The sequence below is a fragment of the Papio anubis genome, chromosome 3, assembly GCF_008728515.1.
Source record: "Papio anubis isolate 15944 chromosome 3, Panubis1.0, whole genome shotgun sequence".
Classification (NCBI taxonomy): domain Eukaryota; kingdom Metazoa; phylum Chordata; class Mammalia; order Primates; family Cercopithecidae; genus Papio; species Papio anubis.
Window position 1 is genome coordinate 179,439,082 of NC_044978.1, and position 16,102 is coordinate 179,455,183.

General features: G+C 42.5%; 1 protein-coding gene across 5 annotated transcripts in view; it reads left to right on the forward strand.

The window, feature by feature from the left end:
- KIAA0232 (KIAA0232 ortholog) overlaps positions 1 to 16,102 on the forward strand; it is a 96,714-nt gene that overhangs the window by 37,787 nt on the left and 42,825 nt on the right. For all 5 annotated transcript variants that reach the window (XM_021938249.2, XM_021938246.2, XM_021938247.2 and 2 more), the window contains one exon: positions 31 to 530. In XM_021938249.2, coding sequence (XP_021793941.1) covers positions 300 to 530 — 231 coding nt within the window. In that variant the 5' untranslated portion in view covers positions 31 to 299. The remainder of the gene's footprint in view (positions 1 to 30; positions 531 to 16,102) is intronic.

The window sequence follows — 16,102 nt, forward strand, 5'->3', positions numbered from 1 at the left end:
ATATTTTTTTTTCCTCTCTCATTTTTGTAGGTTCTGCCGGAGACTTCCATTTGGCCTCAATGTGAAATTAAAGTAGAAAATCATATCTACATGTATGTTGCTATCAGGATGTTGATTCATTAGTCATGCCTGAAGAGGGAAAGTCTGTTTTAGGTGGCTGACTACCAGCAAAAATAAATGCTTATCCTACATGTCAAGCATCTCTCCTTTTTACTGGAGTGAAAATCCCCTCCAGATACCAACAGAATATCAACTGCAGAAAATGCTTCACATTTTAAGGATGTCGGCAACCTAAATTCATGTACCCTATCTGTACAGTTGTTGTGGATGGTTTGCCATCTGAAAGCTCCTCAAGTTCTTATCCAGGCCCTGTGTCTGTTTCTGAAATGTCTCTGCTTCATGCTTTGGGTCCAGTGCAGACCTGGCTGGGACAAGAGCTCGAGAAATGTGGCATTGATGCCATGATTTACACTCGGTATGTCCTCAGTCTTCTGCTGCATGACAGCTATGACTACGACCTGCAGGAACAGGTATTTACATATTTTAAGTGTTTTGTGAAAACTGATTGTATCTGTATGTATACATTCCTCTTAAACAAGCACTTTCATACTTTAAAACCGGGCTATTCATGTGTGTCTGCAAACATTTAACCTGTCAGTGACCAGATGGTAAGATTGCCTTGGAGTGTCAATCAGCCTGTGTCACTGAGCACCCTGTTAAGTGCAGTTATTTTATTCATGGTTAGACTTTCTCACTATTGATTACGTTTTGGCATAGACTCCAGATCTTGTCATGGATTGGGCATAGTTTGATGACCTGCTGCCTTTAAATAGCAGTGCTCTAGAATGTTGGTTTCTACTATTTAGAAAACTCACACATTATGAATAGATATTTAAACATTGTATCTATTATACTTCTTACCATTCCAAATTTAATATTGTATTTTATCTGCAAGAAAGATATTTAACTGCTTATTAGTCAGTATGTATAACAAATCAGTAGACTTTAACTTCAGTAAAGCACACAGTTTTGCTGTAAGTCAGTGTGTGTCACCTTGTAAGTTGGTCATTACACATTTTACTTGACTTTGCTGCTGAGTTTATAGTGAGAAATTGGGCTGGGTGTGGTGGTTCACACTTATAATCCCAACACTTTGGGAGGCCGAGGTGGGAGGATCCCTTTAAACTGGGAGTTTGAGACCAGCCTTGGTAACATAGAACCCAGTTTCTAAAAAAGTGTTAAAAAATTAGCCAGGCATGGTGGCATGTGCCTGTAATCTGTAGCTACTCAGGAGGCTGAGGTGGGAGGATCGCTTGAGCCCAGGAAGTCAAGGCTGCAGTGAGCCATGGTTGCGCCACTGCGCTCCAGCCTTGGCAACAGAGCAACACCCAGTCTCTCTCACATGCATACACGAGGGGGGGGCGGGAAGAGAAAAAGAAAAAGAAAAGAGAAACCAAATACAGGTTCTTGAAAAAAATCTTAACCTCAGTCTCATTCTTAAGAGGAGCTACTGAAAGTGAGGCCTGCCAGAGGGAACCAGAGTCATCAGTAGTGAATAAATGGGCTCTGGGTGACTTCTGTGTACAAATTTCACGTAAAGTCTTTTGGTTTTTATAGACAGTAAAAAGAAGGAGGTATTTTGTGGGCAGTTTTTGTTGCTGTTTTAAACCATTGTTACCCACACTGAAAGCAAAGCAGGAAGAGTTTCATTGTCAGAAGAAATTGGCTTTGCCCCTCCAAACCACACAAAAAAGCCTCAAAGTCCTATAAATACAGAGGATTTCACCAAGATGCTTTTTTTTTTTTTGAGACAGGGTCTTGCTCTGTCACCCAGGCTGGAGTGCATTGGTGTGATCATAGCTCACTGAAGCCTTGAACTCCTGGGCTCCAGCCATCCTCCCACCTCAGCCTCCCAAAGTGCTGGCATTACAGATGGGAGCTACTGTTTCCAGTCAGCTTAACATTGAGTTGTACAGAGCATGTTTGATGAGAGGGTTTCCCGTCGTGTCTAGCTGGACATGTTTGATGAGAGGGTTTCCCATCGTGTCTAGCTGGACATGGTGGACGTGTCTTGCTTCCAGGTTGCTTGCTGCCTTGGCTGGCAGTAGATCCAGTAAGGTTTTGAAGCGATTAACTTATAACCTAATAATCAGCAACTGTGTTATTTTGGTGGTCAGTATTTTGTATAATTTCCTTATCAGAGCTCTGTTATTTGCCATCATCTTTCTGGTAAATGTCAAATATACTCCTTTACAGGCAAGTAAGACATTAAATCTACAAACATGGAAGGACTTTCATTTCCAGAAATGAGGAAAATGTTTCTCATCATTCAAAAATTATGTACTTCATTGTAAGCATGTACTCATAGGGAATGATTTTTTTTTTTTTTTTGAGACAGGGTCTTGCTCTAATTGCCCAGGCTGGAGTGCAGTGGCGTGATCATAGCTCACTGCAGTCTTAACCTCCTGGGCTCAAGCGATCTTCCTGCCTCTGTCTCCTGAGTAGCTGGGACCACATGTGTGTGTGGCACCCCACCCAACTAATTTTTAAAAAACTATGTCTCTCTCTCACCTAGGCTGGAAAGAATAGTTTTTTAGTAGGACTTGAACTTCCCATTTCTTAGAGTTGTATGTCAGCAATATCAGTCCAAAATATTTAATCAACACCAATACATTTACTAGCACAAAGTATATTCTGGGTGCTATAGGACATACAGGATAAAACAGGCCAGATGTTAATAAGATTATAGTCAATGACATCTCTGATCAGACTTGTGAATCCTCTGGTTTCTTTACTAGCTTTAGGGGGTTGTGATCAGAGATAAGATGAACTATCAGTATCTGCAGCTGTGTTTGATCCTCCCTCCAGAGTTCTGGTTCATTCCTCAGGACACAGGACAGATAAAGGTTAGGGAAAGCATAACATGTCTGGAGTTACGAGGAGAATCCATAGGGAAATAAAAGGCCCTAAAATACTTTTCTACTTGGTCCAGAGTAACAGCAGTGTGTGCCAAGTCCCATGCCGATGAAGAAGGTCAAATTTTAAATGATACCTGTTTTAGTAAGACATGACTTGAGAATCCTTTATCCCCTACATTACTTTTCCGTGAAGTTACAGTCCCTCGTTAAAGGTGGCAAAAGCCAGATGCCTGACTCAAAGGGAGGATGTGCTTACTGTTTCCCCAGGCAGAGAGGATGCAGAAGCCAAGGATGGTTCTCTTCTAGCAAGAGTAAGGAGAGTGGAAGGGCCCTTAGCTTCTGTCATTCAGAACTCCAGCTAACAGCAAGGCTGACAGACCTGGGTGACGGTGTGTGCCACCTTTCCTGATCTCTGGCTCATGCTTGTGATAACACAGCCCCTCAAGTGGAGGCCAAACCACTCTACTCCTGGGTGTTCATTTCCTCACATCTTCTCTCACTCCTTCGTCCTTGAGTTAGTCTAGCCTTGAGCAGCCAGTTTTAAGACCCATCACTTTTCCTGGTTTAGGCTAAAGCAGACACACAGTGCTCTTGAGTTCTGAAACAGATTGGATGCCTCAGTTTGGTCTCAGCTGTGCAGGATGATAAGGAAGTAAAGCTGATCAGATCCTAGTCTTGTTTAAGCCTGAGTCACGTATAAACCTCTAATTTGGGCAGGGTTTAAACACAGTTGTGGTGGTGGACTGGTTACAATGTAGTTCCAGAAAACAACTGCCTTGTAATATGGAGATATCATCACTGTGCCAGTAGTTTTATAGTTTTATTTCCACAAATGTTTCTTCTTCTTTTTTTTTTTTTTTTTTTTTTGTCGTGATTACTCTGTCTGGGAAGTATATTCTCAAATAATCAGAAAATCACTGCATACCACTTTTATTTTATATAACCGCTTTTCTTCCCCATCTTTCAAAGCCCAGGTCACCTGTCTCTGAAACTTTTTCTGATAATTTCAGATGAAAGCAATGTCTTTTACCAAACTTGATAATATTTTACTGTAAAGCTTTTCATTATCGTTACAGGAATGTATTCTGTTTCTCAGTAGGTTATAACATCCTTATGGGTAGAAATCATATATTAATCCTATTTAAAAATTTTAACCAGCCTGGGCAACATAATGAGACCCCCATCTCTTAAAAATATATTAGCTAGATGCAGTGGGGTTTACCTGTAGTCCCAGCAACTTGGGAGGCTGAGGTGGGAGGATCACTTGAGCATGGGGGTTGGAGGCTGCAGTGAGCAGTGATTGTGACGCTGCACTCCAGCCTGGGAAATAGAGCGAGACCCTGTCTCTTAAAAAATAAATAAATGTAACTTTTTAAAATGAAATAATTTCAGACCTCAGAAGTACAGCTAGGATAGTACAGAGAACTCTCATGTTCTCTTCAGTCACCAATTGTTAGTATTTTCACACGTTTGCTTTCTTTTTTATTGATATATAATAGTTGTATGTATTTGCGGAGTATTGTAATGTTTTGCTGCATGTATATAAGAAGTTATTATCAAGTCAGGGTATTTGAGTTATCACCTATCTCCTTAAACATTTATCTTTTCTTTGTGTTGGAAATAGTCCAATTCTTTTCTAGCTATTTTAAAATATACAATAAATATTGTTAGCTATAGTCTCCCTACCATACTGTTGAATACTGGAAGTGACTCCTGTTTAACTGTATGTTTGTACCCTTTGTACTCTTTAACCCACTTCTCTTCATCTTCCACTTTTGCTTCATTTCTGTCTTCTCTTCATGCTGACCTCTCTGAGTAAACTAGCATGTACTTTTTAAGATCAAAGACTTTCCCTTGGTCATATTACAATTAGAAAATTCAGGGAAATTAGGATTGATAAAACTTTATTGTCAGATATGCAGTCAGTATTCAGTTTTTGTCACCTGTCCTGATACTGTTTCTCACTGCAGTTTTCTCCCTCATCTAATATCTAGTTTGAGAGTATGCATCGACTTTAATGGCCACATCTCCTTAATCTCCTTTCATCTGGAATAATTCCTTGTTTGTCCTTTGTGTCTCATGACATTGACACTTTTGGAGAGTCCAGGCCAGTTTTGCAAAACATCCCTTAATTTGGGTTTTTTGGGTATTTCCTCGTGTTTAGAGTTGGCTTGTGCGTTTATGGTAGTAGCATTGCATAATGATATTTCCTTTTTTTCTGCATATCACATCAGAGGGCCAGTGACAACAGTCTTTTTCATTCTTGGAGACGCTGACTTGGTTCCTCATGGTTCAGATGGTGTCCACCAGGTTTCTCCTTGTAATGAATAAGCGATCTGTGCAGGGAGACTTTGATACTTTTACCATCCATTGATGTCCTTGCCTGAATCAGTTATTAGTTGGGTGGTTGAAAAATGGTGATTTTTCTAACTCAGTTTTCCCCTCTACATTTAGTAGTTGACATTCTACTACAGTGCCTTCCATCTTTTAAAAATCAGTAGCCTAGTCACATAAGGAACATTACAGCATGTAAGATGCAGCACCAGCCACTTCATATATAAGGATTGCCTTGTTCAGTCTGCAAGCCAAACCTCGAAAGTAAGTATTAAGCTCCCACAGCCTGAAAGTGAATGGCATGGCAATGTGCATTGACTGGTGACCTGGAGCATTAAGCCTAGATCCTGTACATCTTACAACATATCTGTTACATTAGTTTAAGACATTTTTCAGTCTTACTCAAAAATGACTAAAAGGAGAACTTCAGTAACATTATAACTTTAAATGGAGTTAACTTTTCCTGCCTAGAGGTTGTGCTAGATTGATAGTCGGCAGCAGATCTCCCCATGATCTGTCACAGGTGGGAAGGGATACACTAGCAGATAAGGGTGGCTTTCACTATTGTTCTTATAACCCCAAATATGCTTTCGTTTCCTTCATAGCTAATTAAACTACCAGTTGAGAGTTTATTAAACCTTTTCTTGTATTGCTATACATTGATGTTCTCAGCATAATGCATTCTTTGTTTATTATTCTTATTAGGAGTCTGTGATGATAACAGAAAACCCAGCTCGGTCTGGCTTAAACAGAAGTAATAGTAAAAGCAAACGCATGTATATCATGTGCTGTGTGCCAGCCGCTGTTGCAGGGACTCATTTTCCATTCACAGTAACTGATTTAATCCTCCTTACACCATCCTATTATTATTTGTATTTCATAGATGGAGATACTGACAGTGGTTAAATAGCTTGCCCAAGGCCACACAGCTAGTACATTTTGGAGCATTTACTGAAATATCTGGGAATCAGCGCTGACCCCAGTGGCAACTTGATCCAGGACCTACAGTAAAATCAGTACCCCATCTTTTAGCTTGCCTTCTCTGTTGTCTTTTTTTTTTTTTTTTTTTTTGAGATGGAGCACTCACTCTGTTGCCCAGGCTAGAGTGCAGAGGCAACCTCGGCTCACTGCAGCCTCCACCTCCTGGGTTCAGGTGATTCTCCTGCCTCAGGCTCCTGAGTAGCTGGATTACAGGCATGCATTACCACGCCTGGCTAAATTTTATATTTTTAGTAGACACAGGGTTTCACCATGTTGGTCAGGCTAGTCTTGAACTCCTGGCCTCAAGTGATCTGCCCACCTTGGCCTCCCAAAGTGCTGGGATTATGGGTGTGAGCTGCCATGCCTGGCCTGTTTTCTTTATTCTCAAGCTTCACCTCTACCCTGCCTGCTATGAGCTCAGACTCACACCCTTTTTTGTGTATGTGTGTCCAGCAGAAAGAGCAGGCTTCTCATCCTAATAGGTCAGCTTTGCTATGGAGCTGTTCCTGACCTGACCGCTGCAGTGACAAGACTTGGGTGGCTAGGGTACAAGCACCTGGAACCACAAGGACTAAGAATTGGAGAGGATGATTCTCCAAGGGAAATACAGAATACTGTGCTGAACCACCCCAAAAAAAGTCCTGTCTAACTACCTTTGTACAAAGTAGTGCTTTGTTTTCTTTCTCTCTTTCCCTTCCTTCCTTCCTTCCTTCCTTCCTTCCTTCCTTCCTTCCTTCCTTCCTTCCTTCCCTTCCCTTCCTTCCTTCCTTCCTTCCTTCCTTCCTTCTTCCCTCCCTTCCTTCTTCCCTCCCTCTTCTCCCCCCTCCCTCTCCTCCCCTCCCCTCCCTCTCCCCTCCCTCTCCCTCCTCCCTCCCTCCTCTCCTTCTTTGCTTTCATTTGTGAGACAGAGTCTTACCCTGTCGCCCAGGCTGGAATGCAGTGGTGTCTGTCCTGCAACCTCCAGCCTCCCAGGGTTCAAGCATTCTCTACTTCAGCCTCCCCAAGTAGCTGGGATTACAGGCGTGCGCCCCTATGCCCAGCTAATTTTTGTATTTTTAGTAGAGACGGGGTTTCACTGTGTTGGTCAGGCTGGTCTCGAAATCTTGACCTCATGATCCGCCTGCCTTGGCCTCCCAAAGTGATAGGATTACAGGCGTGAGCCACCATGCCCAGCTCTCTCTTTTTTTTTTAAAGACAGAGTCTCAGTCTGTTGCCCAGGCTGCAGTGCAGTGGCACAATCATTGCTCATCAAATTCCAGGGCTCAAGCAGTCCTCCCACCTCAGCCTCCCAAGTAGCTGGGACTATAGGTGTGCACCACCATGCCCAGCTAATTTATTTTTTGTAGAGATGAGGTCTTGCTTTGCTGCCCAGGTTAGTAGTACTTTCTTTTTCTAATCTATTACTAGTTTTTCTAAGTTGTAGGATGTATTCCCTGATTGTACTACATTCTAAGATACAGTCTTCAAATAAACTATTTTTTAGTATTATCCCTTCTAATGATTTTGTTGTCTTTCTTTTTTTCTTTTTCTTTTTTTTTTTTTGAGATGGAGTCTCACTCTGTCACCCAGGCTGGAGTGCAGTGGTGCCATCTCGGCTCACTGCAAGCTCCGCCTCCCAGGTTCACGCCATTCTCCTGCCTCAGCCTCACGAGTAGCTGGGACTACAGGTGCCCACCACCACGCCCTGCTAAGTTTTTGTATTTTTAGTAGAGACGGGGTTTCACCGTGTTACCCAGGATGGTCTTGATCTCCTGAGCTCGTGATCCACCCGCCTTGGCCTCCCAAAGTGCTGGGATTACAGGCGTGAGCCACTGCGCCCGTCCGATTTTGTTCTCTTTCTCTAGGAGTTTTTTTTGCAGATCACCTCAAAAATTATCCTTTCATGATGGCCCCTCCATCTGAGTGATGGCTTTAGGTGTTGTTGGACTGTTACATTTTCTTTTTTAGATCTTAGGACTCCCAGAATGTTACTAACTGTTCCAGATAGAGAACAACCATGGATTCTGTACGAGAGTAAGAGGTTTTTTCCCCCTAAACTTTTTATTGAGGCATAAAATGCATACAGAAAAATGTACAACTTGATGAATTTTCGCAAAGATCATATCCCTGTAACTATAACCACACACAGAAATAGAAGATGACTGGCAACCCAGAAGCCCACCTCGTGTCCCACACAGCTTCAGAATTCCTCGCATGTTCAGAGGGGAGTCCGGCAGAGTGGCCTCTGCTTCCGACCCCTTCTTCTTCCTTGGTTCCTGGTGTCTTGTGTCTCCGGCGCTCTCCCTCTTCTGCTGCTTTCTTTGTCTCTTTGAAGGGCCACCTTTTTCTCAGCCTCTTGGCCTGGACCGAGGTCAGCACATTTCCCTAGGAAGGAAGCAGCTGCAGATGTCAGTGCCCTGTGCCCACACCTACCCTGCCCTTGGCATTCACTGTCTTCTCAAGGCCTGGCACCTCAGCAGGGCTCTGATGCCCTGGAGCAGGTGATGTGGGTTTGGTTTGGCTTTGTGTCGCTACTGGCTTTTCTAGTTAATCTGGGCAAAAGAGTTGTGCTGCCACCAATTACTTTTTAACAGGGAGTATTTCTTTGTTTAATGGCATAGTTTGGTTTTGATATGTATTTTGTCTTATCCTCAGTCTTTCCCTGACCCACTGTATTTAAAATAGAAGCCTCCCATTCTTAACCCTCTTACTTGCTTTATTTTTCTTCATGACATTTTTTATTATCTGAAATTATATGATTACTTGTGATTTAACTATGTCTCTCCTACTGGCGTATGTAATTATGTAATTCTTTTTTTTTTTTTTTTGGAGAGGGACTCTTGCTCTGTCACCCAGGCTGGAGTGTGGTGGCGTGATCTTGGCTCACTGCAACCTCTACCTCCTGGGTTCAGGCAATTCTTCTGCCTCAGCCACATGATTAGCTGCCATTACAGGTGCCCGCCACCATGCCCGGCTAATTTTTATATTTTTAGTAGAGATGGGGTTTCACCATGTTGGCTAGGCTGATCTCCAACTCCTGACCTCAAGTGATCTGCCTGCCTTGGCCTCCCAAAGTGCTGGGATTACAGAAGTGGGCCACACGCCCAGCCAAAGTTGGGGACCTTTTCTGCTGTTTTCTGTTGGATTCCCAGCCCTTAAAACAGTTCCTGGAATATACAAGAGGCTCAGATACGTATTAGACAAATGGATAGCCATATGCTTCTTTCTCAGGCAGTGACTTATGCGTAGGAGGGAAGCATGCTAGGAGTGGGTGTAGACCCCATAATCACATACTGGGGCCTGCCCTGCAGAGAAGTTACTGTTGCTGGTTTTAAATCCCCTAATCAAATTGTATCTTCTAGCTCAGAGTCCATCCTTCTAGAAACGTAACTGGATGATTACGTTATCCGTACTTGCCCACAAGTTGTATAATAATAATCCCAGCCCTGATTGCTAGGCGAGACTCATCCCCTCTTCACTCAGCGAAGCTCATTTGCTCCTTCAGCCTATTTGTAACACACTCCTGTAGCGTGTCCTGTTCAGCATTTCGCTTTTTGGAAAGCTAGCATCTGCGGTGTTTCCTGTTAGAGTTTATTAGAATCTTTAACTATAGGAACTATAAAAGTCTGACCATAAAGCGCTCCTCGTGTGTGTCACTGCTTACACTGTATTTCAACAAACATTTATTCAACAGACTTTAATTAAATACCTTCTACATCACAAGCATTGTTGTTTGCATTTAAACAACACTTCCTATTTTTATTCTCTTATTTCAAATCAGCATTTCAGAGCTCCAGGAAGGAAGCCAGGAGTATCTTTCTAGAACCTTCCCTATCCCTGAAAACTTCCTGAGAATTATTCCATGCTATTGCTTGAGCCCAGGAGTTTGAAACTAGCCTGGGCAACATGTAGAAGCCCTGTCTCTACAAATAATACAAAAATTAGCCAGGCATGGTGGTGTGTGCCTGTAGTCTCAGCTACTTGGGAGTCTGAGGTGGGAGGATCACCTGAGCCTGGGGAGGTCGAGGCTGCAGTGAGCCATGATTGTGCCATGGCACTCCAGCCTAGGCAACAGAGTGAGACTCCATCTCAAAAAAAAGAAAAGAAAAAGAATGTGTCCATGCTACTGATGGAAGCCAGTATTTGCTTTGACTCCCATAGTGACAAAACCATTCTGGGTGGTGGGTATGAAATAGCGTGTACATTACTGAATAATTCATGAAGAATTAAGCAGGAGGTATCAGAAGGGTTATAGGGTGAAAAAACTTGTACCACTGATCCAGACCAAAATTTCCTTTAATAGCACCTTGACTTTTATCCCAAGCGACTGTTAGACCCCCAGCCTCCTGTTCTCTCTCTCCCTTTTGAGATTCCCCCCCTTACTATAAGTCAGTATCACATTGTTAAGAACGTAGGCCTTGGATGGAGTCTGAAGACCTGTTCTAACCCCACCTTCTTTACTTTCTAACTTAGACCACTGACTTGGACAAGTTAACATCTCTGTGCCTGACTCTCCATTTCTTTATTGTTATTATTATTATTATTATTTTAGAGATAGGGTCTTGCTCTTTCACCCAGGCTGGAGTGCAGTCTCTCAGAGCTCTTGGCCTCAAGGGTCCTCCTGTCTCAGCCTTCCAAGTAGCTGGCACTACAGCTGTCTTTTCATTTATAAATTGTACAAATTACGTGCATATCTGATATCATTACTGAGGCTTAAAGGAGATTGATTTATTGACCATATAGGTGCCAGGCATCATTTTATGTACCGATAATATAGTTAGAGGACTACTAGACATAAAGTAAGTGCTCAGTAAATATTGACAACTATTGCTATTATTATTGCTATTCATACAAACCTTTCCTTCAAATAGTTATTTTCCTATTAACTACTCCTCTTCTAGCAGGTAGGCTAATGCATTTATTAGAGGCAGAGATAAGCTGCTGATACGGTATTTCCAACATTTACCCTAACAATCTCAATTTGAAATATTTGGCCCTGCCATATATCCTAATTATGTGTTCAGCAAACATGGTCACTATAATATTTCTGGATGTAATTATTACCTTTGACGCAATTGGGTCCCTTGAAAGGGTATTCTTTAAGACTGACAAATTCCAGTGGCAATTACTGTTATTTTTTGTGACATGATGACCAGGTTAAAAAAACAAATTTTAGGAAACTAAAGTAAAAATCTTTTGATGGTACATATAGATAGATAGAATGAACCTGGATTTGTTCACTGTGAAAGGTATAATGGGAGGGCTGGGGTGATTCTTTTGAGTTTAAAAGAGAGTTGTTTAGTACAAAAGAAATACTTTTGTTTGTGATAAGAGTGTTGTTGCCTAAGAAACTACCCCAAAACTTAGTAGCATTAAAACAACAACAACACTACTATCACATGACAGAATCTGTAAGTAAGGAATTTGGGCAGGGCTCAGTTGGGTGATTCACCCAAAGTCACTCATTGGTACTCAGCTGACAGATGGGCTGAGCTAGAAGGCCCAAGATAGCTTTACTGACATGTCTGTCACTTTGGCAGGTGTGCTGGAGGGCTGGATGCAGCTGGGATTGTTGACCAGAGCCTCTTCATGTGGGTCAGGAGATAGCTAGGCTTATGTGGTTGGCTGGGTCCCTCAAAGCAAGTAGCCCAAGAGAATCAGGTAGAAGCTTAAGACCTTTTTACTACCTAGCCTTGAAAGTCACTTAGAATCACTTCCATTGCACTCTGTTAGTTGAGCCGACTGGAGCCCACACAGGTTCAAGAGGAAGAAGCATCACTCTCTTGATGGTAGAACCACCACTCTGTCAAGGTGCTTGGTTTTGAAATTTTAGACCAGCAAGGACAAAGAAACAGCTATGATTTTTCCAAAGAGAAAACAAGCCTTGCCCAACGAATTAGGATTTGTTTTTATTAGTAGTATACTTTTAAGTTCTAGGGTACATGTGCACAACATGCAGGTTTGTTTCTTAGGTATACATGTACCATGTTGGTTTGCTGCACCCATCAACTTGTCATTACATTAGGTATATCTCTAATGCTATCCCTCCCCCAGCCCCACAGCCCTCAACAGACCCCAGTGTGTGATGTTCCCCTCCCTGTGTCCATGTGTTCTCATTGTTAAACTCCCACTGATGAGTGAGAACATGTGGTGTCTGGTTTTCTGTCCTTGTGGTATTTTGCTAGGAATGATGGTTTCCAGCTTCATCCATGTCCCTGCAAAGGACATGAACTCATCCTTTTTTATGGCCGCATAGTATTCCGTGGTGTATGTGTGCCACATTTTCTTTATCCGGTCTGTCATTGATGGGCATTTGGATTGGTTCCAAGTCTTTGCTGTTGTGAACAGTGCTGCAATAAACATACGTGTGTGTGTGTCTTTATAGCAGCATGACTTATGATCCTTTGGGTATATACCCTGTAATGGGATCTCTGGGTCAAATGGTATTTCTAGTTCTAGATCCTTGAGGGATCACCACACTGTCTTCCACAATGGTTGAACTAGTTTACAGTCCCACCAATAGTGTAAAAGTGTTCCTGTTTCTCCACATCCTCTCCAGCATCTGTTGTTTCTTGACTTTTAAATGATCGCCATTCTAACTGGTGTGAGATAGTATCTCATTGTGGTTTTGATTTACATTTATCTGATGGCCAGTGATGATGAGCATTTTTTCATGTATCTGTTGGCTGCATAAATGTCTTCTTTTGAGAAGTGTCTGTTGATACCCTTTGCCCACTTTTTGATGGGGTTGTTTTTTTCTTGTAAATCTGAGTTCTTTGTAGATTCTGGATATTAGCCCTTTGTCAGATGGGTAGATTGCAGAAATTTTCTCCCATTCTGTAGAATTAGGATTTCTAACTTACAGTGTTGCATTTGAGAGTATATGGAGCAATACCTTTCAGATTCTGAGAAAAATTATCTCCATTCTAAAAGATCTTACCCAAACTAGTAAGTATTAGGATAACAAAGATAGCTTTTTTTTTTTTGCTTTTTTTTTTTTGAGAGAGGGTCTTACTCTATCACCCAGACTGGAGCACAGTGGCCTGATCTCTGCTCACTGCAGCCTCCACCTCCCAGGCTCAAGCAGTCCTCTCACCTCAGCCTCCCGAGTAGCTGGGACTACAGGTGCGCACCACCATGCCCAGCTAATTTTTGTATTTTTTGTGGAGTCAGAGTTTCGCCATGTTGGCCAGGCTGTTCTCAAACTCCTGGGCTCAAGTGATCTGCCCACCTCTGCCTCCCAAATTGCTAGGATTATAGGCGTGAGCCACCATTTCCAGCCTAAAGATAGCTTTTGACACATGAGGCTTCTAAGGTTACTGGGAGTATTCTAGGTCTGACTATTACCTGATAGATATATTATTATTCTTAAAACTGTACATTTACATTGTATATGCTCTGCTATGTGGGATGAATTCCACATTTAAAATAAATCTATTGGCCGGGTGCAGTGGCTCACACCTGTAATCCCAGCACTTTGGGAGGCTGAGGCAGCGGATCATAGCTAAGGAGATCGAGACCATCCTGGCTAACATGGTGAAACCCCGTCTCTACTAAAAATACAAAAAGTTAGCTGGGCGTGGTGGCGGGCACCCGTAGTCCCAGCTACTCTGGAGGCTGAGGCAGGAGAATGGTGTGAACCCTGGAGGCGGAGCTTGCAGTGAGCCGAGATGGTGCCACTGCACTCCAGCCTGGGCGACAGAGACTCCGCCTCTAAATAAATAAATAAATAAATAAATAAATCTGTTAAGATATATGCCAACTGTTGACAATAGTTACCCCTGAGGATTGATGTTGGGGTGGAACTGACTTGTACTTTCAAAGCAGCTTTTTTTTTTTTTTTTTGAGACAAAGTCCATTTCAAAATTGTTATAAAGGTTGCTTGAAGCTAATACATGTTTTTGATAGTTAATTAATTGATACATTTAAAATAAAGCTGGCCAGGTGAGGTGGCTCACGCCTGTAATCCTAGCACTTTGGGAGACCGAGGCAGATGGATCACTTGAAACCAGGAGTTCAAGACCAGCCCGGCCAACGTGGCGAAACCCCATCTCCACTAAAAATACAGAAATTAGCCAGGTGTGATGGTGCACGCCTGCAATCCCAGCTACTCAGGCTGAGGCAAGAGAATCTCTTGAACCTGGGAAGCAGAGGTTGCAATGAACCCAGATCACACCACTGCACTCCATCCTGGGTTACAGAGCAAGACTCTGTCTCAGAAATAAAAAATAAAACTAAGAATTCTTCCTCTCAAGCTTCTAGGAATGACCTTGATTAATAAGATTAGTTTCATTTCTTATATGAAAATTGGTTAAATTTTTTTCCCATCGCCATCAGGTTTAGATTTTGCATTAGCACTTACGTTAGGCAGAAGAAAATATATAAAATTGTACACATAAGGAATATGAAAATAATTTCAGAGTGAGAATTGGTGCTAACGATTGGTACACAAATTCATATACTTCCCAAGACACCATTAACACTTCGTGTGTGTGTAAAATGTTCTCATGGAATAGAGTTTTGAATATAAATATTCCTGTTTTAAAACTGACATTTCTGCTTTTATGTGCAAATGTGAATGCATCAATACAGAGAAAACTAGGGATGGTCCCTGAGTGACAACTACCAGTGTAGGAATCACCTTGAAGGAAGAATAAAGGAATAGTGTGTACAAAGACACAGAAGTAGGAGGGGCCTGGTGCTGTAAGGTCAGGAGTGGGTAGTCGAAGGTCAGAGTGGGGCAGGCCCGCGGGAAACAGACCCTGAAGAGACTGATGTGCTGTGCGAGGGCATTTCTAGTTATGTCCTAGAGACAAAAGACCTGTAGATCTATTTAGCCAGCAGGACTTAATGGCATAGCAATGGGCAGACGGGCTTGGGCCACTGAAGGCAGGGAGGTCAGTGAGGAGGTCATCACTGTGGGCTAAAGATCTAGTAGGAAAAACAGGAATATAGTTAACCTGAAATTATGCTTGTTTGATTGGAGTGGCTCATCTTTTAGGGGCGAATAGGGGTTCTTTTGAGTAATATATCAGTAGATTATTACTGAATGCTCTCAGAATCTGACTGTATCTAATTCACAAGTCACCAAAAGTTTTGCCGAAATTGGCTGAAGGGGGAAAAAAGGCTTAAATAACTAAAAGTCCAGACGTTGGGCTAGCCCCTGCTAGGTTTGATTCAGAGCTTCCCAGTGTCATTCAGGCTTCTGCTCTGCCTCTCTGCCTACCACTTTTTGTCAGCTTGGTTTTGCAACCAGCTCCTTATAGGGTAAAGGGCAGTGACAATGAGCATGTTTCTGAGATCATATTCTCACACACTGTCCAGAGGTCATGTTCCCTACATTCCCAGCAAGAACCATGAAATGTGCATTTCTGATTGGCCACGTGCCTCTCTCTGGGCCAATCTTTGTGGCCCAAGGGATGATGGGGGTAGTGTTAATCCCATGTGGACACATTGTGGTTTTGGTCATTTAGGCACTGCTAGGCAGGGGCGTACGCTCAGCAGCGAGCCTCCGGTGACTGCTGATGGATTTCCAAGTGGCATGTGCTTTTTCTCCCCCAGTTCCCAGTCTCCCTTTTGATACAGACAGCATGGGAAAGTCAACCAGAACTCTAGCCTTACGTGACCTCCCTGTAGTGTCTAGAAAAGTACCTGATAATAGACTCTCATGCTGGGGAGTTCTTTAGTTGTATCCGCTTTTGGTACTTGATAATTATGTTCTTTCTTTAAGATTAGGACTTTCTGAGTAACTATTTGAGAAATGTCTCATATTTTATGTTTATGTATAAGCAGACTTTTTTTTTTTTGAGACACTCCTGACCTCGTGATCCACCCACCTCTGCCTCCCAAAGTGCTGGGATTACAGGCATGAGCCATCGCCCCCAGCCATA